The 24,796-nt window shown below is 46.9% G+C and overlaps 1 protein-coding gene across 2 annotated transcripts; it reads left to right on the forward strand.

Moving 5' to 3' along the window:
- The first annotated feature begins 973 nt into the window (after positions 1–973).
- Positions 974–16,132, forward strand: LYRM9 (LYR motif containing 9). Of its 2 annotated transcripts, none has more exons than XM_031468354.2 (4): positions 974–1,027; positions 11,983–12,125; positions 13,763–13,855; positions 14,363–16,132. In XM_031468354.2, the coding sequence occupies exons 2-4, from the start codon at positions 12,000–12,002 to the stop codon at positions 14,378–14,380; spliced, it is 237 nt and encodes a 78-aa protein (XP_031324214.1). In that variant the 5' UTR covers positions 974–1,027; positions 11,983–11,999; the 3' UTR covers positions 14,381–16,132. The 2 variants fall into 2 exon arrangements, with proteins under 2 accessions (XP_031324214.1, XP_031324215.1); XM_031468355.2 differs by lacking the exon at positions 974–1,027 and adding an exon at positions 10,684–10,691.
- Positions 16,133–24,796: the final 8,664 nt, after the last annotated feature.

The raw sequence follows: 24,796 nt of genomic DNA on the forward strand, positions 1-24,796 counted from the left end.
TATTCCTGCTTCTCTTATCCTAAAAGGAGAAAAATAGATTCCTAAGTGCCACCAAGGAACAATGTTTTCCTTGGAAAAAAAAAAAAAAGAAGACAATGAAGACAAAAGAAAAAAAGAAAAATAACAAAGTTGTCTTATTAAATCAGCTACACATGGAGTCTGTCTGTGTAAGGAAATCAGCCTTTTCATTACAAATAGGTTTAAAGAGCCCTAGAGAAGAGCAACGTGAACAGAAGCAATATTATCCACTAACAACCTAACTCCCTTTTACGCATCAGCTGAGCGAAGATCAACAGCATCGTTGAACAGGGGGTCTGTCTTCAGATAAAGACTCATCTTTATTTCTTTCAGGATATAAAACTTGTATTTAAATCAATTCAGAGAAGCACTTTAGCTCTAAACATTAGAAAGCGGGGAGAGCCTATTTAATAAAACAGCATTATTTCATTTTCAAAGAATGATACTGGCAGTAGCTGTGAGTTTAAATTCTGTATTCTTTTCCTCAATTATGATTATAGATGGGCCTGAAAGGAAGCATGCCTATTACTGTCATATTTATTCTTTTGACAGGTGTTATGGGACTGTAATTTGACGAAATGACTCGAAACGCAGATTCCCATCCAAATATAATTCCTGTCATCACCACAGGAGGTTTAGCAAAAGTCCTTCCGCAAGGCTTTTCACCGATCTTGAACACCCCTCATATTTAAGCAGCAATCCATACTCAGGGAAATGGGGAGAGCCTGCCTTCAGGGCTTGTCTCCGAGGCAGCAAAAGCCAAAAGGAAGAGTGAGTGTTTAAGGCAAAGAACAGTGTTAGTAGGACAGCTTTCTTTTTCAATCGGGTGGGCTCAGATCAGGGAAGGGGTTCCCGCCTAAACAGACCCCGAGTTCCGCGCGCGGCCAGCAGAGGGCGCGCGGCTCACAGTCGCCAGGCGGGGGCGGTGCTTGACTGGTCAGGGAGCGCAGGCGCACTCGTGGCCGCCGCGTCCGCCGTAGCCGCGGTTGAAGTACCTCAGTGGAGGCGGGTGAGCAGCGCGGCGCCGGCGGATGGCGGGGGCGGGCTCATGGGGGCCGGAGGCACCCGGGAGGCGGGGACGGGCTGGGGATGGGAGGCCTCCGGCGCCCTCGGCCTGACGCGGCCTGTGGAAGACCCGCGCCGCTCCCCTTCCCTCCCCGCCTCTCTCGTGCTCCTGGAGAACCGTGTTCCCCGGAGCGCGGCTCCCGGACACGTCGCAGGCCTGGCGGGGGCGGCTCGGGGCTGAGGAGGCCCCAGGACGCGGGGAGGGATGGGGGGCCACCGGCAGTCCAGGCGTCTGCAGGCGCCTGTGCGAAGCCGGCCGCCGGGCCCGCCGGTGAAATACGTCCTTGTCGGGCGCACACCTTCGCGGTCGGCCTCAGTTTGCCCTTTCTAAAAAGCAGACTTGGCCCCGCCACAGCCCGTCTGCCCGCGGCGCGCGCGGAGCGCGCTTACCCGGAGTCACCTTCACGTTTTGATTTCCCTATCTGCGTTAATAGATCAAGTCACTAGGTGGCCGAAACCCCTGAGCCCTTAGGACTAATCTCTTGTTTGTTTTTACACAGCATACAATTCACCCACTTAAAGTGCAAAAGTTCAGTGTCTTTTCATATATGCATAGGGTGCAGGCTGCCTTCTGCTTTGACCACCCCTTCCACCTCCATCTCCACCCAGGCAAACTCTACCGGTCCTTCAGACCTCAGATTTATTGTCCCCTTTTCCAGAAACCTTCTTTGACCCTTGACTTGGGTGAGGGACCCCATGAATCAATCTCTCAGGGACCTGAATTCTACTTTGTAGTATTTAGTTATAATTCGACAGTTGGCTTTTATTATTATCTCCTATTAACGTGTAAGTTTCGTGGAGATCAGGGGTTGTCTTGATTGTTTCTGTAACTCCAGCGCCTAGCACCCTGGTGCTCAGTGACCATTTCAGCACACACACATGTGCCGTCTGTGTGTGAGACACTGTGCTGTACTCGGGATACAGGCAGGAACAAAATAAACCCCCTGCTCTTCTGGAGCTTTCAATCCAGTGGGGGAATGAATACAAACAGAAATATTAAGTATATGCTGAGGTGAAGAATGCTGTGAAGAAAAATAGAAGGGACTATAGTGTGACCAGAGAAGGCCTACTCAGTGAGATTTGGATCCTTGGGTGCTGCGAAGAGAGACCACAGGGAGAGGGAGCAATGGAGGAAAAGGGTCCAGGAGTTTGCAGTTCCAGGGTCCTCAGAGACAAGCCCTGGATGTGTGTAGAAAGCCCTTGAGTTAGGAAGGGAGAAACTCAACTTTGGCTCTTACTGAGTTCTGTGTAACCTTGAGCCTCAGTTTTCTTCCTCTGTAAAGTAGGAGTAACAGGGTTGTTGAATAAGTAGCTCCTATGAAGTACCCAGCGCAGTATTTGACACGTGGTAGAAAACACTAGTTCCTTTCTTTTCCCCTCAAATAGAGTGTGTTGTGGCCTGTAGGGGGAGAGGGGAGGCCATTGGCACAAAACGGTCTAATATCATAGGATTCAGTTCAGGTTGCTGAGTGCTCTGCTCTGAGACCAGCCCGTTCGCCTTTGGAAGATTTTTCTGGTTTGCTGTGGCTGGAATAGCTCACCAGGTTCACTTCAAACTGGTAAATGCTCAGGGTGCCTTTGAGACAGCAGGTGTGGTTGAAAGAGCTGAAGATTCAGAGCTCAAGGACTTGAGTTTGAGACCTGGCTCTGCCACCTGCTGGCTTTGTGACTTCAGGACAGCCCCCTTCCTCCTGGCTTTAGTTCCTCTCTCGGTGAATGGGAATCAATTGACACACATTTACTGAGCAGTCACTGTTAACTGTGACTAGAGTCTGTCCTCCAGAAGCTGACAGCAAGGAGCACAGGTCGCCAGGAAGACGGAAAGGGTAAGACGTCCAAGCAGCGGGTACATGTCGGTCCCTGTGCTGGAAACTGTGCTTATGTTAGCTTGTGTAAACTGTACCCCAACACCCTCCATGAACTTCATCTTATGTTGTCCAGTTTACAGAGGAGGGAGCAGTAGTCCAGAGGACATGAGTTTGATGAGGGAAGTTGGAACCAGATTTCCGAGAGCTGAGAGTAAAGAACGTTGCACAGAGGTTTTGGAGAATAAGGGTGACAAGGTGTGTTTTTTAGGAAGTGTCCTTGGGTGGCACTGTGGGGGTAGGACTGGCAGCAGAGATTGATTAGGAGGTGTTTGGAGAGTCCAAGCGAGGTGTTGTTACAAAGCTGGAAACCGAGGTAGTGTCCTCAGAGGTGTGAAGCCTGGGGGTAGGGGTGGGTCTTGAGAGCCTTGACCTTGCGGGAGAGGGACTGGAGGAGCGAGGATCGCCACCCCACCTCTAGCTTAGGAGAATGTGTGCACCATGGACGGAGCCCCGGAGTTGGAGGGAGCAGAACCACTCTGTTCCTGTGTTTTGACTTTCCCCATCCAGCAGAATAATTGTATATTTAAACAATGGCCTGTGCAGGCTTAATTTAGCTTGTGTCAGTGCTCAATAGGGCATAATTTCTGGTTATTTTCTGTAGTTCCATTCTTTTCTTACTGTTTTTTATTTTAAATGTATGACTTTTCGTCGTTTATTTTTAGGTGCCCTATGTCAGAGTACAGGTTAGGGAAAGAGACAATGGAATTAAAGGGGGCTGAAGGTTTGTTTCTCAGCATCTGTGAGGCGATACCCCTTGGCTCCCAGGAAGTTCCCTTTGTGGTTTTATTTTAACTCTTTTCCTTTATCCTGCCACATTCTCGTTTGATTTCCTAAGAGCTTTTTTAACATTTCCCTAGTTGCCCCTTTTTGTTGTTTGTGTAATTGACATTAGCCTGGTGACCTATTTTTTCATCTGTGTGGAGAGGGAATCTATGGATGAGGTCCTTGGGTTTCTGAAAATCATGGAGCAAGGTTTTATGGAGAAAGTTGAAAAACAAATACTGGATAGTAGCAATAGTCAAGTGCTTTCGCTTGAACCTGGTCCTGATGAGCCCTGGGGCGAGTTCTCGGTGGGGTCCTTAACCCCGATCTGGGTAGGATTTGTGAGTGGCGCAGGTATGGACATAGGTGATTTTAGAAGCAGGTAAGGGCATGGGCTTTGGACTAAAACAGACCTAGATTTGATTCCTCACCTGACCACGTACTAGCCGTGTGGCCTCTGGCAAGTTACTTAACCTCTCAGAGCTTCAGTTTCCTCGTCTATAAAATGGGGCTAATGACACCCCCTCCCTAAGATTGTTGTCAGGATATGTGAGTTAACACATGTAATGCTCTCAACTCCTCTCTGGCACACATTCATCACTCCCTGGATGGCAGGTAGTAAGACATGCCGGCAGCTCTGCAGAGGCTCCAGGTAGGAGAGCCAGGTAATGTGTTAGGCCATTCATCTCTGTGGTCCTGGCCCTGAGTCCGGAATCACAGCTGGGCTAGATGCTCTGAATGCCATTGCATGGGGGACTGTCACAGCTTGCTGAGGTTACTCTTTCTCTGTACCTCATTTGTCCCTGGCATGTGATTATTTCTGTGCTTTTGTTGTGCTAAATTGAGTTGGATTATAGACCCCAGAGATTGTGGCAGATTGTGACTCTGGACTGAATTAATAACATACAAGCTGGGGAAACACACTTAAGAATAGTTCATGGAGAAAAAGTTTCCTTTAAGCCAAATGCCAGAGCCACGGGGAGGGCCAGAGCAGAGAATGCACTCTGTGCTCCATTCCTTGGATTCCCAGGTAAAGGAGGTGACATTGCCCCTGAGCTCCAGCGCCCACGGGGCCAGTCAGAACACAAGCAGACTGGTTTCCCCCTGGACAGTACGTGTAAGAGTGAGATTGATAATGAAGGTGTGTGGGTGTCCAGAGAGAGGAGGGTGGGTGAGATGGAGACACACTGGGAGATGAGGCAGTCATAGGATGGTTATCTCGGAGGAGAAATGACCAGGGCTGGGGGTGGCGGAGGGGGGAGGTGTTGGGATGGTTGTCTTTGAATAATTACAGACCCGACTTGGCAGTAGGTTAGGGAGACTTTAGTCCCAAAGGGCAGAGTTCAGACCAGCGAGTAGCATTTTATAGGGCAGATCTTAGCTCAGAACCGAAAGGACTTTTAGCACCCTGCCAGGAGGGAGCACGTTGAGGGAGAAAAGGTGGGTGACTCCCTGCCAATGAGAAGAGATTCTTTGACGCGGGATGGGAGAAGGCCGCCTTCAGCACTTTGGCATCCTGGTTTTGAAAGACGGCCTACTTTGGACTGTTTCTTCTATTCATTCAGTTAACATCTCCTGAGAGCCTGCTACTTCAGGTGTTTTTATTATAACTAATTCATTAAAGGCTGCAGGATGAGTCACCAGAACTCAGTTCTGATTCAGGAAGAAGTTAAATAAAATTCACCTGATCTTTAGCTTGCTTTGAAAGGGGAAGGAAAAAAGATGTATTTTTTCCTCTCTCTCATGTATAGAGAGCTACTGAACAATGAAATCCACAAACCTCTCCTGATCTCAGTTTGCACCAGAGGTTCCTTTAACAGGCTGTCCCTGTTTTGGATAGAAGCATTACAAGGGCATCATAACATACTGTTTTTCCTTTTGCTACTCTTCCAGGGGGACTGTGAACCAGGCACGTGTGCTCTCTTATGTAATCCTATATTGGCCTTGCCATGACTAGGGCCATGTGTTTCATTGTTTGACTCAGTCAGTACTCAGTGACAGGAAAGTTGTTGGGGAGAGGCAGGATTCAACCTGACACCCCTCTATTGAGTGACGACTGTGTGCCAGGCACCATGGGAGTGACAGAGGAGACAGAGTGTAGAGTGCGTGGGGATTTGGTTGCAGATGCGATAGAGATGCATGGTTGATTGGGGAAAGTCTTCACCCACCCCCCACCACCAAGCACACATACTAATGACCCTAGAGTTTGTTCTGTGGGCATTAAAGGACATCAAGCAAGGGGCTCACAGATGAGATTTTGGTTTTTAGAGGCTCACTTGGGCTGAGGGAGGGATTGAAGAGGCAACATTTCGGAAGGGTGTTGGGTGAATCCAGGAGGGAGGTGCTGAGAGCCTAACAGATCCTTGGAAAAGGAGAGGCCCCCTTTCCTTCAAGAACTCAGGAGGGCTGGAGCACTGGAGTTGGAGCCCGAGTCCACAGTCCAGCTCCACCACTCCCTAGCTGTCTATTCGTGGGTACGTCCACCCACTTTTCAGCCTCAGTTTCCACATCTTCAAAATGGGGATATAATGCCTTTTGTCAGAAGGTTGTAAAAATGCAGCATGCTTAGTGCATCGGTCAGTTCTCAGGCCAGGATGGATTTCGTGGTGGAGGGGCGTTGAGGATATGCTGATCTGATGGCCTCTCGGGACTGAGTGAGGTGGGAGGCATCTGTGGCCTGTGGGGAGTTCCCGCAGGTGATATGGAGGGAGGCTGAAAGCCTGGAAAAGGCCTGGAGTAGTGGGACGGGAGAGGGACAGTGTCTCTGCCAGAGGTGATGGCGGGGGCGCCGAGGCAGGGAGGACCGTGCAGAGGGCAGTGGTCATCACTGTGTAGTGGGCAGGGGACGGGACTGTCTCCAGGGCCTGCCTGAAGGCAGGGAGAAAGCTGGGCTCAAATTTTTTCTCAAATTTGGGGATTGGTTGGATTTTGAGGTTATTCAGTCAGCAAGCATTTGTGGAGGAGTCCATGTTGTGCTCCATGCTGTGCTCGGCATCAAGGAAACAGAGACAGAGGACCTGACAATCCCTTGCCCTCAGGGGAGTTTGGTCTGGGTGGGGACCTGGACAGGCAAACACCCGAGCATGAGGTGATTTCTGCAGGCACAATGGGCTGTGGGCAGACAGGTAAGGGAGAGAGTCTAGTTCTGTGTGAGGGTGAGAGGGGGAAGGGGAGGAATTAACCAAAAAGCAATGTATTGAAAGAGTGTTAGGAGCTCACAGAATCAAGGGAGAGGGCTGGAGAACTGGGCAGGACATTTCTGGAAGGCCAGGTGGTAGGCCCTTCAGGGACAGTCCACAGCAGGAAGAGGCTGATCAGCACGCACTACACAGCGGTGCATGAACTCATTTTCTGCTTCCCTGTAACACCGTTCAAGAACCCATTTCCAGAGGTGGGGAAGAGTCTGTTGGCCGAGCTGAGGTCTAATGCTCTCCTTGCAGCCAGGAGAGATGGAGCCACTGCTGGCAGTCTCAAAAGGCCAAACTCAGTAGGAAGAAGTCATCCCCTAAAAAGAAATGTGGGGGCAGGGGAGGCTGTTAAGAAACACAAAAATTCAGTACAGGATGAGAAGTCCGTTTAACGGCTGGGGCTAGTATTCCAGACAGCACCCACCGCGGGCTCTGGAGCCAGACTTCCTACGTGGAAAGCCTGGCTTCTGGACTCACAGCAGTGTGACCCTGGACAACTCTCCTCCCTTCTTTTGACCTCCATTTCTTTATCTGTAAAAGGTGAGCATAGTGGTACCCTCTTGTAGAGTTGCTGCGAAGATTAAAATTAGTTAATTCATGTGCATTGTTTAGAATAGTGCCCATCACAGGAGAAGTACTCAGCAAGGCCGTTGTGGTAGTAACTGGAAATGTTGATGATGGTGATTGTTTTTATCATTAAAGGAACTATATAGGTGGTTTGTCAGTGTGTCTGGCAGGTGGAGGAGTGAGGAAGAATGCATCTGGGCAGGTAGGAATGCATAAGGAATTGGCATCAGCCTAAAGAGCTTAAGACTTCACTAGGTAACAGAAGGAGGTGGAAGGGTTTTTCTAAAATAACTTTTTGTTATGAACATTTTCAAAATAGAAGTTGAAATAACATCACAGTGTTCAACGTTATACCTGCCATCTAAATGCAGTCTTAGCATTTTGCCACATTTGCTTTCTCTTTCTTGCTCTATCTTCTCTATTTCTGTGTTTTATTTTGGGGGAGTGATAATTAGGTTTATTTATTTATTTATTTTGATAGAGGTACTGGGGATTGTACCTATGACCTCGTGCGTGGTAAGCACATACTCTATCACTGAGCTATAACCTCCCCCTCTGTGTTTTTGCTGAACCATCTGAAAGCAAGTTACAGACTGATGACACATCACCTCTAAATGTGTCCACTTGGATCTCCCAAGAATCAGCACTTCCTTCCACATACTCACAACATTGTTATTATATCTAAGAAATTAATAATAGTAATTCACAATATCATGTCACATCCAGCTGTGGGAAGTTTTTAGTTGGGAGTTAGATAAAACATTGTGACTGCCACGTGGAGGGTGGTGGGAAGGGGGCTGAGGGCAGGTAAATACCCTTGCAGTAATCCTGGCAAGAGATGATGAAGCCTGGGGAATGCAAGGTGGGCTGTTGGAGGTATCCACAGGCCTCTCAATGTGGCAAGATGGTGGCAGGAGTCCTGGTCAGTGAGGGCTGCCAGGAGGAGGTGCCAGACCTCAGAGTTGAGTGTTGAAGGATCAGGTGATCTGTAGGAAGCAGATAGGAGTATTATAGGCAGAAACAGGGGGATTCATTGAACACATGGATGTTGAACATCTGATGGTTAAGTGTATGGGTCAACCTGACTGGGTTGCAGGGTACCCAGATATTTGGCCAAACATTTGAGTTGTGTCTGTGGAAGTGTTTTTGGATGAGATTAACAATTAAATCAGGAGACTGAGTGTAGCTGATAGCTCTCCCTCAGTTGAGTGGGCCTCATCCAAGCACTTGAAAGCCAGTCTAGAAGAATAGACTGACCTTCCCCTAGTAAGATAGAATTCTCCGGCCTGACATGGCCTCCATACTGGGGCATTGGCTCTCTCTGGTTCTGCAGCAGCTGCTGGCCTTCAGACTCAAACTGGGATATCAGCTCTGCAGATTTTGAACTTTCCAGCCTCATTCATTGTGTGAGCCAATTCCTTATAAATCTATTTATCTATCTACCTATCTACCTACCTACCTACCTATTTATTTACCTGCCTACCAACCCACTCATCCATCCTATTGGTTCTGTCTCTCTGGAGACCCTTAATACATCTGTTATATGCCAAGCATTCTGTGTGCTGAGACCATAAAGGCGAATGTGACATAGGCTGTCATGGAGTGGGCCACTCAGAGCTCAGTTTGCCTGGACTCAGCAGCGAGTGATGGGTGATGTGATGAATGGTGGAGGGGAGGGGCCAGATCAAGAAGGGGCCTTGGAGGCCCCAGAAAGCAGAATGGATATTATTCTGTAGACCAGCGCTTTTCCAAACTTCAGTACCACTTTCATGATTCTTGTCATATCCACATTTCAACTGCATTCTTACTTGCTTATACATTTTTAAAAATCACTTTTATTCCCATTCGTTTTAAACTGTTTTAAGTCATAATACCTATGAGATAACAGAATTTTGTTTTCTCATTACACATGAAAATAAATATAAAATCATGACAATAAAAAGATGTTGGTCCATGTACTGCTTAAAATAATTTCATATTTGTGCCACCTTTTTGGAAAAGTTGTCATGAATGATGGGGATAGGGTGGATATCAGGGGTTTTAGGCAGGAATGAGACCTGCTGAGATTTATGTTTTGGAAAGATTCACTCTGGCTGTTGAATGGAGAATAGATTGGCAGACAGGGAGACCTGCCAGGAACTGTTGCAGGTATCCATCTGAGCTGTAATAAAAGTCTGAACCAAGGATGTGCTGTGGAAATGGGGAAGGGGACAGATTTGAGGGGGGCATCCAGGTAGAATATGATAGGACTTAGAGACCAGTGGCATGGGGATTGAGGAGAAGGAAGAGTCTGGGTTGTCTCTGTAAACACTTTGGTTTGGTTGCCTGGGAAGACAGAGGTGTCTTTACAGAGACAGGGAGCCCAGGTGGAGAGGGTAAGGTCACGTCCAAAGAGCAGGATATGTGAAATAAGTGTTCCCAGGACCATAGGGTTTGACTACAGTTTTAGCAGTGATGCTGTGAGGTTCGTTGCCCCTTAAATAATAGCAAACCCATGCTTTAAATTAAATTAAAACATCTTCAGTTTAACTCTTCTGAGTGGACCTACACAAGCATTCTCAGCTAGATATTACTGAGAATGACTAAGTATTATAATTGAGCTGAAAATAATCTCCCGCCCATACTTGCTGGGTTGGTTTCTAAGTATTGCTTGGGTTTTTAAGTAATGTAACAAAGTTGTGTTCTTTCCAAGTGTTAATTTTGAAGACTGCAGATGGTAACCATCTGTTACACGACTAGCATTTTACAATATTTGATGAGCGCTTTATATAGTTTGGGGAAGCCTGCCAGTGGAGTCTGCCCATCAGGTTGGGGACTTCGGTGGTATGTCCTCTGTGGTGGCCCTTGAAAGCCTTTGTCCACATAGTATGCAGTTCCCCTCTGTTTTTTGTGTGGCTTGTCAGACTGGCAGGTTGATATTCATGGCAGGAGGACCTTTTGAAGAGCCTTGCCCTGTTTGCACTCTTCCTTCGAGCTGGAACCACTGAAGCTCATGGGGAAGTGGAATCTGAGAGGGCAGATCTGTCCATCTGTCAAGATCCTCTTGGTTGAAAGTGACAAGGCAACAAACCCAAATACAGGATGGGACTGCCTTCAGGTGCATGGTTTTTGGGTTCAACTGACTTCTTCAGACCTGGTTTCACTCAGGGTCTCAGCTCTGCAATCTGTTGTGTGGTGTCAGTCTCAAGCTTGAAGAGGAGGCAGGATGGCTTCCCTGAGAGGGGTAAGTCCTCAAAGCATCAAGTCTAAAAGTACCAGGAGCAGTTGGCAAATACAGCTGTGGAGACAGACATTTATTGTTGCCAGGAAGATAATATGCTGGAAATGGAATGAAGGAGCCTCTGAAACTAGCTCCTTAAGAAGTTTCCTTTCTTAGTTTAAGGTAAATTAATATTTAGTACTGAGATTTAGTATTCTGGTTCTCTTTTTTCAGAGGGAGGGGGTTGTCTGTCTTGTTTTCGTGTTATTTTAAAACTAAGACCCATCACTTAATCTTGGTCATTTAGCTCCTCCATTTGGAACATAGTGAGCTTCTCTTTCAGGGAGGAGAAGTCTGTGCAGAGGAGATAACAGATTCCATTCAAGCCAGTTCAACAAACAGGGCACAAAGCGCTGGGGCCTGGGCCAGGCTCTGCAGGCCTGGCAGCAGATGAATCCCCAGCAGTGTGGGAAGCACTGTAACAGCTCCAGAAACAGGGTACTTCAGCCCCTCGAGGGACAGTCATGGAGGGCTTCCCAGAGGAAGTGACACAGAGCTGGACCTGGAAGGATGAACACAAGTTCCTTACATGGGGAAGGGAGCTTCATGCTAAGGATCCTGTGTGTACAGAGGTGCAAGAGGTGCCCTTGCCAGTTTGTGGGGTTCTGGGGGAAGTTCCTTGGGTCTGACTATGGGTGAGCCCAGCAAACTGGTTCCAGAGCTCAATCGGGCATCAGTGTGGAGGCAATTGGGGAGTGACAGGCTTCAGGCAGGGACACCAGGCAAGATGCAGTGGTAGAGGTCCAGGCAGGAGCCTGTGGGACATCTTGTTCAATTGCAGGTTCTGTCTAGTAGGTCTGGGGTGAGACTCTGTGTTTCTAATTAGCTCTTGGGTGATGTCAGTGCTACTGGTCCAGGACCACACTTTGGGTAGCGAGGCTCAGACCTCTGGGCATTCTCCCCTCTGTTGCCTCAAGTTGCCTGGTTTCTCAGTGATTGCGACACAGGGTCTTCCTGTCTACCTCCCCTACTCTGCCTGTCATGAACCTCCTTACCCGCCACCTGAAGTCGGTCTCCAGAAAGAAGACGACAGGATGAGGCTATGCCTCTCACCTTTGGTCCTTGCAGGCCTGCTCAGGCTGAGACTTCTGCAGGACTGAATGCCCAGCCTGAGCTCAGGGTTCTGTGGGCTGTGGCATTAGGGGACCTGGCCTCTGCACTGTATCAAATATGTCTGCTTCCCAGAGCACTGGAAGCTGGGGGCCAGGGCTGAAGATTGGCTTGATGCCTAGAAGTGATGCGCTGTGTTTTCCAGGGATAGAAGTCTTGTCGATGGCCCCACTTCCAGGGGCCGAGCTGGTCCAGAGGCCACTGCAGCTCTACCGATACCTGCTACGCTGTTGCCGGCAGCTGCCAACCAAGGGCATTCAGGAGCATTACAAGCATGCTGTCCGGCAGGTGGGAATGGGTAGTGGTCTTGGGGTGGGAGGGATTCCTGTAATAAGGGGCTTGGCACAGAGTTGGAGGCCAGGGCAGCGGGCAGGGATGGTCTTTCAGGTTGGGGGTAGCGGGGTGGCAGCTTGGTAAGAGCCACTGGAAAGCAGTGCTGGCCAGCCCAGCTCCTCTCTCTGGTTTCTGTTCAGAAAACAGGATTTGTCATCCAGCACACCAGCTCCATACCAGGACTTAAATACAGCAATTCAGATAGAGTGTGAGACATAACATCATTTTGACAGGCATTCCTGCCAATAATGCACAACTCGAATTTAATCACGAGAAAACATCAGGTAAACCCAAACTGAGTGTCTGCCCTGTAACTGGCCTGTACTCATCAAACTTGTCAACGACATGAAACACAAAGAAAGGCAGACAGCTGCTTTGGCTTAAAGGCGGCTAAAGAGATGTGACAACTAAATATAAGGAGTGATCCCAGAGGATCCTGGACCAGAATAAACAATGATCATAAGGGACATTATTAGGGAAATTCATGAAATGGAATACAGGCTGTAGATTAAATGGCAGTCTTACATCAGTGTTAAATTTTCTGGATTTGATTACTGTGGTTATGTAGGAGAATGCCCTTGTTTGTACACACTGAAGTGTCAGGGCTTAAGGGCATGAAATCTGCAACTTTTAAATGCTTCCAAAAATTGTATATGAGCCCATATAAAGAGAGAAAGGTAAAGCAAATGTGGCAAGATGTTAACTGGTGATTCTGGAAGGGAATTCTTTTGTATTACTCTTGCAGCTTTTCTGTGGATTAGAAATTATTTCAAAAAAAAAGTTAAAAACTAAAATTAATACAAATGTAATGTGGAAAGTATAAAAAATAGAGGTAGCGACAGAAGGCTACATGGAGAAGGGAGCGGTTAGCTGTCTGAGGGAGTCAGGGAGGACTGCCTGGAGCTGAGCATTTGAAGTGCTCCTGGAGCTGAGTAGGAGGACGCGTCGGGTTGAGAGTGACAGGTCAGAGGAATTAACCAGTTCTTTGGAAGGGCCTTGAGTGCCACACCTGTGCACCTGAATCTCACATTACTTTTCAAGGTGAACGTCTGGTCAGAGCAAACAGTAGCCCTGCGCTGCTCTGCACTGGGCCTGCCTGGATTTTCCAAAGCCACTCTCTCTGCTGCTCCTCCCTTCCCTGCGTGGCTTTCCAGCCAGAGTCCAAGAAACCCTAGTCTTTCCTGTTGGGAAGCCTTGCAGAGCTCTCACCCTGGTGCAAGCAGCTTCCTGGGAAGAGCAGATGAAACAGAGTTGGAAGGTTCCCTTAGGCCCCTGATACCTGATAACCTTTGGGCCCAGGTTGTTCTAGGGGTAACTTGGGGCTGGTCTTCCTTTTTACAGCTGCCCTGCTGGTAGGAGTACAGGCTGTGTAGTCAAATAGCCCAGGGTTCAGCTGTTGGTGCTAAATAGCCCCAAGGTTCAGCGGCAGGTTCGAGTTTCTGAGCCTCTGCTCCCTCATATCCGGGTGGTGTCATCACGACTGTGGAGGGGTGAGAGCGATACTGAGTATACAGTGCCTGCAGTGACTAGTGCCCTGAAGCTGCTGGTCCTGTGATTCGTTTTGCTTAGTCATTTTATGCTTAAACCTCTAGAGTTTCCGAGTTCATTCAGATGAGGACAACCCTGAGAGGATCCAGCAGATTATTAAACGAGCCATTGAAGATGCCGACTGGATCCTGAACAAAGTAAGTGCTTGGCTCCGGCTTCCACGTCCGAGTTGGGGGTTGATGGCTGTAATCCCCGTGGCCACCAGGGGTCGCCCCTGCCCCATAGCTGAGAACAATCAGTGCTACAGAGGCCTCCGCGCCGCGCTCCCAGAATTTCCCTGGGATTCCTTGTTTAAACTCAGTGATCAGACTAGATGGCTTCTGAGGGTCGTCTTCTAACCTGAGATTTTTTTTTTCCCTCTGAGCAAGACTCAGCTTAAAGGAAGCCTAGACACATCACAATTTTTAGTTCTAATGTTCCCGGTGTCTTTGTTATCCTCTCTCCCCAACCCCATCAGCTTCCTCTTCCATTGGCACCAACCAGAGATTTGACCATCTGGTGCCTGCTGACTGGGTCCCACCACCTCCAAGAAGCCCTTGCAGGAGGCAACTGAGGTCTAGTGACCACAGTTCCCAGAACTTCCCAGGTCCTCCCTTCCCCGCTGACTTCCCTCACCCACTCCTAATGATCTGTCTGTCTTGCAGTATAAAAAACAAAACTGAGACTCCAGGGCCTAAAGAGTGACGCTGCCTTGGAGACACGGCCGTGGAGAGCCCTCGCTTTGCCTGGCGCTAACAGCAGCAGCAGTCTGGGGATACCCACTGGCCTCGTTGGCTGGGAGCAGGAAATCAGGGGTAGGAGAAGCTGACATCTGCTCAGACGGTTCTTCTCTCGTCTTCTTGTGTCCCCAGCATCCTTTATGTTTGCTTTTCTAGCCATTATGATGGGAAGTTTGGGGAGAATGTGTTCTCACTTTGCTCTAAAAGTGATTCATTTACTCTGGACGTCATTCTTTGAGACCTGGAGCTGGCGTCCCCTCAGATGGCAGCCTGTACAGAGGACAGAGCATGGGTTTTAGAACCAGACAGAGCTGGGTTTGAATCCCAGCTTAGCAGCTTTTCAAGGGTGTTGGCTTCAAGCCCAGTTTCCTTCTTCGTGAGTATTAAATAAGATAAAATTGAAGAGCCTGACGCGGGACATGGTATGCAGGGGTGCTGGTAAATGTCTGTCGGAGGAAGCCGTCCTCTGCCATTGCCGCCATGCTCTGCACATCTCTCTAGTGCCATCCACGTCTTAGTTCATTGTGGGCTTGTCCTGTCCCTGCTTGTCACCCTGAGCCCTCACAGTTTCACCGAGCCCAGCAGTCTACCCAGCAGCTGCTCTTGCTGACACCACGCCTTCCTGCCCAGAGCAGCAGAAGCCCTGGTCCTTGCCTTCACTGAGTGTACAGTGTCCCAGAGCCAGTGGAACGCAGCCTGTGTGAAACAAGGAAGAACACCAGAGCAGCTGCGAGAAACGCCAGCGCTTTCAGGCTGCCACGAACTTGCAGTCTGTTTTGACCGGCTCTTCCCTACTTTGCCTCCATCTTGGAAGAAAGGCAGGAGGAACAGCAGTCATATGAGTCCGAAATCGGTGGAGAAAGCAGACCTGGGTCGCATCCCAATTCCACGCAAGTTGCTCTGGGTAACTTACCTCACCTCCTTCAGCCTGAGTTTCCCTGTCTCTCTAGGGGAGTGATGACTGTACCTGCCTCATTGGGTTGTGGCAAAGAGTCATGAGCCCTAAAGTACCCAAGTGCTTCACCCAAACTCAGCCTGGGGAGCCAGATGGGGAGACAGGAGCTCAGAGAGGCTGAGCCCATTTTCAGGGTCACAAAGCTGCTAAGACAGGTCTGTCTAAATCTGCCAAACACTACAGATTTAGGAGAGCAAGGAGAGCAACAGGGAAAGAGGATGGAGGTGGGAAGAGTGAAGGGAGAGAGGAAAGGAGGAGGAAGGGAGGAGGGAGAGCAGCAGGGAATGTCGGGATGACTGGCTGGAGTGGGCGGAGCAGCCAGAAGACACGGAGAGAAGCCACGTTGGGATGTGAGTGACCCCCAAGGACTCCCAGCCAGAGGATGAGCTAGCGTGCGTTTGTATCCTCGCAGTCACGTGACTTAAAGTGACTCAGACACGTCTGTGTGCACTCAACTGATCAGCTAATAATGAAGTAAATACATCAGTTTGTGAAAGCTCTTGTGTTTCCCTACCGTGTGCTGCCACACTAGCTGTTGAGGCCTAGAGGCTGGCAGATGGAAAGCTGCCTGGGAAGGATCATTCTTCAGAGTCTCAATTCATTAACTGAAATGACCAGTCTTAGGTAAAAATAAAATTTCAGAACTTGAATTAAGGTTGAAGTATCTCCCCTCTTCCAGTTTGGATCTGCTGCAGTGGGAAACCTGCTGTCACAGAAGGGGGACATGGGTGGGCTTTCTTTGCTAGCTTGGGGGTGGGGCGGGAGTGGAGGGACATTTTAAGCAAAGGCTCAAAACAGCACCACTTGCTCATGCTGTTCAGTGTGGTTGAGACAGTGTGGACCAAAGAGATAGTTCTGTAATGATCTCTTTATGTAATTGTCTCCCTCACCCAAGAGTGAATCCCTTGAGTGGAGGGACCATGCACCGGTCATTGCAGAATCTTCTGGGCCAGCTGTGCCTGCTGCCCAGGTGGTGCATCTAATGGGACAATGGTAATCCCAGGCACACTGATGTGTCTCTTTTGTTGGAGTTATTTTATTGCTTTCTAATAGTGGAGGAGGCTGGGAGACGTGGTGATTATTTCTTACCTAAGCGCTGGTGCGTGTGTGTACATGTGTGTGTCTCTTCTTATCACTGATGCTCAAATGAAGTCTTAGTATTATTAAGAAAGTAGTTTTGACTTTGAGAATCCCCTGAAATGGTTTCAGGGATTCCCAGGAGTCCATGGCCCACACTTGAAAATCACTGTCTCTCGATGTAATCTGAAGAAAGCAGAATACAAAGAGGATTTTTACCTCCCTTCTTGATAACCTGCTTTTTAAATTTGGCCTAAGATTGCATTCATATTTTAAAGAGCCAGTGTCGTCCGATTGGTTTGCATTTGGCAGTTAACGTGAAAAAAAATCTTAGAAGACGTGATGCTAGGGGAAGCAAAGAACAGCTTCACAGAAGAAGTAAAGCCTCTGCTCAGTCTTAATGGAGAAAATTTTGTCTTTTCAGGTGAGTAAGTGAGTCAAGAAGAGCATTTCAGATAGGAGGAGAAGCAGGGCAAATCCACATGGCATGAACAGGTTGGGGTTCTGGGAGAGTGAGGATCCATTTGCAAGGTAATGGTGTCAGAGAACATTGTGGACAGGGCAGGAGGCAGGTCAGCAGTGGAGGCAGGAAAACCCATATCAGTTTGAGAATGGGAGCAGGTGAGATTGGTGATCAGAGGAGCCTGCTTTGGGCCAGTGGCTGAAATTGAGTGGCACAGGGGCTCTCGGGCACAGCCAACCTCAAGGTTACCAGTCAGTTTCAGAGGTCTAATGAAGCTCCTCTTGTTCATTTTTCGCTCAAAGCTGAAAGAGAATGAAGTACCTCCCCAGATGTTGGTGGGAAAGGATTCACTGACTCCAGAGATGCTGTGTCCCTATGGTATTGACAACAGCTGATAGCTGTTAGGAGGTGGATATAGAGATATTCTGTTGGTTTGAAGAAACCTGATACTGAATGAAACTGTCCAAATGCCTGCTCATGGGCATGCGCCTCCTTTGTAATCCACTGCTACCCAGAGAGAGCCCTGTACTTCTCAGACTGGATGGCATTTATGGGATTAAAGGTCCATCTGCTCCACCAGATAGTGAGTTCCAGAGGCAAGGACTGTGACTTCAAGTCATGCAGCAAATGTCTGTGAAGTTCCTGCTACGTGCAAGGCATTGTGCCAGGTGCTGGTGGGGTATCTACATTTAGGGCCTTAATCTGAATCCCAATTACATTTTTCTATTGATTTTGGCTCATAAGGCTAGGTGCCAGAATTATTGTGGATCTAGCATGTTAATCATCATTACTTCATTTGCTCTTTTGTTTTGTCATTCATTAATTTATCCTTTAATTCAGCAAACATTGAGCACCCCTTATGTATCAAAAATTCCATCTAGAGTACTGTTGAGGTTGTGTTATGGGTGGTTTGATTTGTTCTCATTGATCTTTGTGGTTTCTGGAAATGTGTATAAACATTTTATTTTGGGTACCCATGATTACCCACAGGAATCTAGAAGTTTTAAAATCAAATTTAAAAAATCATGTTTCCTAAATTTTCCTATTTATGAACATTTAGCTGACATTTACACAGACACACACACACATAACATTTGTTTGTAACAAGTCTGGCTGAGAAATATTTTCATTTGAAAACATGTTTTTCTGTCATTTTTGCTTTCCTATTACCATGAATCTTAAAAATTCTCAAATTGGAGTGATAAGAATTGTCCAGTCCAGCCTCAGCCTCCAGCCCTCAGGCATGTAGATAAATGAACATTCTCATCCTTTTCTGCTTTTTTGCCACAATACTGACTTCATGTTATCTCTAGTCCAGGCCCCTATGTCTTTCCGTTGTATACTTGGCTGTGTCAGAAAATACCTCTTGAATGCTTGGAACCTTCAGACACTGCGGGCGAGAGTGTAAAATAGTGCCGCCACTTTGGAAAACAGTCTGGAAGTTTCTCAAAATATTAAACATTGAGTTACCTTATAATTCAGCAATTCTATGTGTGTACCCAAGGGAAATGGCATATATTCACACAACACATGCACACAAATGTTCATGGCTTTATTCATAATAGCAAAAAAAAAAAAAACTGAATGTCTATCAACTGATGAATGGATAAATAAATGTAATATAAATAGATATATAAAGTAATAAATAATATAAAATGTTATATAAATAAAATATATAGTTATTCAACAGAACATAATTCAGTAATAAAAGGAGTGAAGTATTGATACATCCTGCAAGGTAGATGAACCTTGCAAACACTATGCCAAGTGAAAAAGACACAGATACATTGTATGAGTCCATTTATATGAAATATCCACAATAGGCAAGTCTATGGTGGCATAAAGTAGGTTAGCCCAGGGGCTGGGAGGGGCGTGTGTGGGGAGGAATTGAGAGTGACTGCAGACTGGTACAGGGGTTCTTTTTGGAGTGATGAAAGTATTTTAGAGTGTGGTGATAGTTGTACAACATGGTGAATATTTTAAAAACCATTGAATTGTATACTTTACATGGATAAATTGATAGGTTTGTGAATTATATCTCAATAAAACTGCTAAAAAGAAAAAGAAATCAAATGTCAGGAGAAAACCAAATAAATCCCAGTGCATCTGGAAGGTACCACTAGAAAATTCTCCCTTTCTTGATTAATTTCTGTTGAAAGGAGCAATTATCTTCTTCCTCCAGTGGTGTCCAAGGTTGAATTTTTCTACTAGGCAGGAGGGCCAATCCTGATGCCTCCTCTACCCACTGTGCTCAGCTTATAATTCTGTGGGCCTGTTCTCACCTTTCTTCAGAGAGAGACAAGCCCAGAGAGGCTAAGACATTTGTTCAAGGTCACGTCTCAAGAACACACGTCTCCCAGGTTGGGCCCTTTCTAGAGATTGAAGGCTGGTTTTCCAAAGGCACTGAGATATAACCTATCTCCATTAAGTTATATTTAAAATTTTAAATTTTAATCCCCTCTTAGAAGTCTCAGAGGCAGTTGGGGAAATGAAGTGACTTTGGATTACATATAGTTTGACTGAGTTTCCCCACTGGAGTCCCCTAGGCTTGTCACCTGTACCTGAAGTTAACCTCAATCTGTTATCCCAGTGTGCCCTTATATTGTCACTTTTTTATGTGTGCCAGGGAATGAAAAGAGTTGGAAAGTGCTGAGGTCTTCTCCTTGGCATTTTCTGTGGCTGAAAGCACTGAACTGGGGTGTCTCTCTGACACATATATGGCCACCACAACCCAGAAGAAGAGATGTTCTATTGTTAGGAGATGGGCTAACAGCCATGTGACTTTGGGAAAGTTACTTAATCTCACTAAGCCTCACTTTTCCCATTTGTATGAAGGAAATAAAAATAACAGCTGTCCCCCAGTTTAGTTCTGAGGGTTCAATGCGATGCTGCACGTGGCATGCTTAGCTAGAGCCTGGTACACAGCTAGCACTCAGTAAATGTAGCTGCTGTGCTTATTAATTGCACGTGGTCTCCCTGCACTGGTGGTTGTCTGGAGCCAGTTTGGGCTTTTAGGCTGATTTCTGTCTGCACATTATTTCGCAGATTAGGGAGAACAAACTCATTTTAACTTCCCCATAAAAGCTTCTTCCATTATTCTTGAGAAAAGGAACCTGACGAGAGAAAAGGAGTCATATCTTCATGTCACACGTTGGGGTTGGCATGTCAGGACACGTGGGGAAGCTATGAAGGTCCTCAAGGCTTTCTGGGAAGCATGGAGACAAGTTGAAACACAAGTTTGGCTCTGGACTGAGATGCTGAAGCAAGGAAAAGGGCAAAAGCCCCCTCTTGAAAACCTGGAGGCTTGTCTCTCAGTGTCCCCATTTATCTATAGCTAGGTAACAAGTTACCTCAAAATTTAGTAGCTCAGAACAGTAAAGATTTATTATTTCTCATTATTCTTCAGTCTGAAATCCAGACAGGACTTGGCTGGGTGGTTCTTCAGTTCCAAGTAGTGATAGCTGGGTCACTCAGCATGTGACTTTCAGATGGTGGCCAGGCTGAGCTGGAAGGTGCAGGAAGGCTTCACTGACGAGGGAGAGAAATTATTTTAAAATACATCGTTTGCTACTTGGAACCAATTGCTTTGTTTTTTGTTTTTTGTTTTTATTTTGAGGGGGAAGTAATTAGGTTTATTTATTTATTTATTTGCATGTAGGTGCTGGGGATTGAACCCGGAACCTCATGCATGATAAGATGTACCCTCCCCCAGAACCAATTGCTTTGAATTTCACGAAGGCAACCATCACAAAGAAACGGCACTAAGGATGCTTGCATATTCAAAGGGCCCAACCATGGAATACTACTCAACCATCAAAAGGAACTAACTATTGATCCATGAACCAACTTGGATAAATCTCAAAGACATTATGTCAAGTGAGAGAAGCATATGTTATGTGTAACCAAGGTTACATAGGTTATGATTCCATTTCTAAGACAAAAGTCTCAAAAAGACAAAACTACAGCGATGGAGCACATATCAATGGTTACCAGAGATTAGGGGTGGAGGGAGGATGCAACGAGCAAGGAGTAGCATGGGGGAGATTTTGGAGTGAAAAGGCTCTTCTGTATCCTATTGTGGTAGTAATTACATGAGTCTATACATGTTTTAGATTCATAGACCTGTACCCTGCCCCTAGAAGTCAATTTCATGGTATAATTTTAAATGGCCCAACCATCATTAATAGGATTTTGGGTCATTGCTGTCTTAGCTTCCTCCATTGTCAAGGGAGGGTGATCTCCTGACTTATTTTCTGTCTTCAGGAACAAAATGAAGAAGGAAGAGGCATTGCTGCAGATGGGGATTTTTTAAAATGCCATCTTTTTAGATTTTGCAAGGAGAATGAAAGAAGGCAGAAGGGAGAATGGCAGATGCAAAAAAGAGGGAAAGAGAGGGTGGGAAAGGTGTTCTGGAATGACTTTTATGAGTTGCTGTATTTTAAAAAAAATTTTTTTTGAGGGGGAGGTAGTTAGCTTTATTTATTTTGATGGAGGTACTGGGGATTAAACCCGGGACCTCAATGCATGCTAAGCACTCATTCTACCACTGAGCTATACCCTCCCCTCTGTGTTTTTAATACTTATTACCTGCCAGGCAGTAAAGCTCTAAGTGCTTTCCTTCAATTTTCTCTGAAAGGTAGTTGCTATTGTTAGCCTCACTTTGCAGATGAGGGAATTAAGGCCCAGAGAAGTAAAGCAAATGGTGGGGCTGGGATTGAATTCAAAGCCAGTGCCCTTCATCCCCCAGCTGCATCCTGTTACCTGTCCCAGCAGGCCCAGTGCTTTGGGCTCCAGTCCCAGCTTTGTGCTGTTCCCCTGCCCCATGTGCCCTCCCCTCAGTCTGCCTGCCAAACTCCTCACCCCTCTTTCAAGGCTCTTTCAAGACTCCTTTACAAGGTCTTTCTTGACCCCTAGCTACGGGCAACACTGATCTCTCCCTAAGAATTCTACCATCTCTAGAACGTTTCTGGTACTTAATCAGTATCCACCCTTTCTGTGTGTGTTGATACAGAGATAGGTGCTTGGTGTATGTCATCTCGAATTCTGGCAGCAGCCACGTGAGGAGTCACTGCTGTTTCCATTGACTGACAAGAACACGGACTCAGAGAAGCGGAGGGCTGGCCCAGGCTCTCACAGATGCCGGTGGTAGAACCACTGAGTCTACCACTAGAATTGACACTGGGTCTGTGTGACTCCAAGACTCAATCAAGTGTTGCTGGATTGAACTGGATTACTCTGCCAGGTGGTGGCTGCTGCAGGGGGTGGTGACCGTGCATTCTCAACAGTCCCCTGAAAAGAGGGGCTTAGACTTGCCATCTGGTTGGAAAGGGAGCAGCTAAGGGATGGTCTGAAGCTGCATTTGGGCAATGGCCGTACTGCTTTTTATGGACTGCATGTAAGGCAGCTTTAGAGTGGCTTGTTGGAGATTGTGGGGGGCTAAAACCTCTTGTGTAGCCACTATGGATGGAAGCAAGGAAAAGTTGGGGGTAGAGGGTGGGGTCAGGGAAGCAGAAGGCAGAAATGCAGTTGTGGGAAGTCATGTGTTTGTATCAGGATGATCAAGCACCCAACTTCATCCTTCACGCTGAGTCAGACCCAGAAGGCATAGAGAGTAGACGATGCCATTCACTCCCTCAGGGATTCTTCATTCTAGGAGGGATGTATAAAAGAAGAAATGTTGTGGGCATTAATAATAGACAGCCGTTTAGAAAGCTCTCGTTAAACAACATCTCCACGCTCCTGAGAAGGTGTAGCAATTATTACTTTCTTCTAAGAACAGGGAGGGGAATGTTAACTGGGATGAGCAAGACACAATCACTGTTATTAACAACAGTAAAATCATGACATTGGAATATAAATTTTCAACTTTTTCATAGAGCTATCATATATCATTATCTAATTTAGTTCTCACTTTCTTTAAGTGAGATGTCGGAGAACCCCTAATCCACAGGAAGAAACTAAAGCCCTCAGTGGTGGATGAGAACCTGGTGGATCTTGTGGGGCAAGCCCTCTGGTGGTTAGCATCAAAATTAGAGGGTACTCAGTGAGCTGTCATGGGCAGAGAGAGAGATGGGCAGGTCCTTGTTGCCTGGAAATGAATTGAACTTTGGGTCCTGGTAGACAGCACCCATCACTGTGAAAAGGCAGGTGAGCTGTTTTTCCCTTTACTTTCCTTGTTGGTCATTTCAGATTTGTTCAGACATCTTCAACAGTCCTCAGATGACATCACTAATAGTACTGGGCAGTATCCTTGCACACAGGGCAAATTTCAGTATCCTCTGGGTTGACTGATCAGGGATGAGTAACTTGCCTGTTGATATTTGATATATGATACCTGTGACCCTCATCTCTTCCTTTCAGCTTTAATTAATGCCTCCTTTCAGGGTAGCCATAGTTATGGTAGATGATGGTGATGATGATGGGGAAAATGATGATAATACTAATAGCAAACACTTAATATTGTGCTTACTATGTGCCAGTCATTGTTCTAAGCACCCTACAAACATTAGTTAATTTACGTAAAGACCCATTATAATCCACCTCTGTTTTCTAGTATCAGGAGGCAAGACCAAGCCAAAGTCTATCTGGGAAAGCCAAGAGTCAACCAGAGAACCAGAGGCAAACCCTACAGAGTGGTCTGGAGCCAAGTTCTCAGTGTCTAGCAGAGATGGGCTCAAAGAGGGGCAGGTTGGGAATAACCCAGGAGAACCAGGTGACTGGCGTAGACAGCTTTGGAGTCTCTTAACTCAGCTTAAATGGCAGAAGGTACATCACACACAGAGCCTTGAGGGCCAGGCTGGTCTATCTCCTACCTTTGGTGTGAAATGCAGGAAATAATGGAGATGACCCAGATGCTTCTGTGCAGGGTATGTGAACAACAGAATGCAAATGTTAAGACTAAGACATGAATAAGCAGGAGTATTTCTATGTTAAGATCAAAGTCTGAATTTTAACTGGTACCAATAGTGACAAGCTTGTTATCTATCAGTGACAATGTGGGTAATGTCCACTATGTGTACATCTCAGCAGCTTGGTCTGGGCTTGGGTTTAGGGACAGATATTTCTCAAACCATATATGGTATGATGAAAAGTACCCTGGCCCATTGTCTGAAAATGTTGACGTCTAGTTCTGTTTTGCTGTCTTCTAGCCCCGTGAGCTGGTGCCTTGCCCAAACCACTTGCCCTTCCCCACTCTCAGTTTTCTAACCTATAAAATGGGCTTTGTGGAATTGTTATGAGGATAAAATGAACTCTTCTGTGTAAGAGCACAGATGTGTGGTAACACATCACTGTATCAGGGGTGACTGGATGCTGAGGAAACTGTGTTCCAAACCAACAAAAACTGGCGTGTCCCAGAATGCCAACTTCATAAGTTGGTGTAAATTGGGAAATGTAGTTGGCAGATATCTATGTGTGCCGCCGGGGTATTCTCTTCCCAGAAGAGGAGCCCACAGAATGCAAATGAGGGTCAGATGGTTGCATGTGAGGGACTCTCAGCAGAGTGACAGCTGTCATGTGGCTGGTGTGGCAGGCTCACAGCAGAGTGGAGAGCTGTGACAGTTGCTGCTTCTGTAACATGCCCACCTGACCTTGCAGGAACCAGATGACAATGACTAAGTCCCAGACTAGGGAGAGTTCCAAGGGGGTAGATTCGTATGGGCTGGAGTAGTTAGGAAAGCTTCAAGCAGACCCAGGGACTTGAGCTTGACCTTGATAGACAGAATTAGGACAGTGTGCTTGCATGCAGGAAGTCCTGGGTTCAATCCCTGGTACCTCACTTAAAAAAATTAAACCTAATTCCACCGCCTCACCACCCCACCCTCTGCCAAAAAAAGAATCAGGACAGTTAGGGAGAGGGAAAGGC

Source organism: Camelus dromedarius, chromosome 16 (assembly GCF_036321535.1).
Source record: "Camelus dromedarius isolate mCamDro1 chromosome 16, mCamDro1.pat, whole genome shotgun sequence".
Classification (NCBI taxonomy): Eukaryota; Metazoa; Chordata; class Mammalia; order Artiodactyla; family Camelidae; genus Camelus; species Camelus dromedarius.

Bases quoted from the DNA above. Each gene is read 5' to 3' on its own strand.
- LYRM9 (XM_031468354.2), top strand. From the start codon at position 12,000: ATGGCCCCACTTCCAGGGGCCGAGCTGGTCCAGAGGCCACTGCAGCTC. The intron at 12,126-13,762 runs GTGGGAATGGGT...TTAAACCTCTAG, and splicing joins ACAAGCATGCTGTCCGGCAG to AGTTTCCGAGTTCATTCAGA.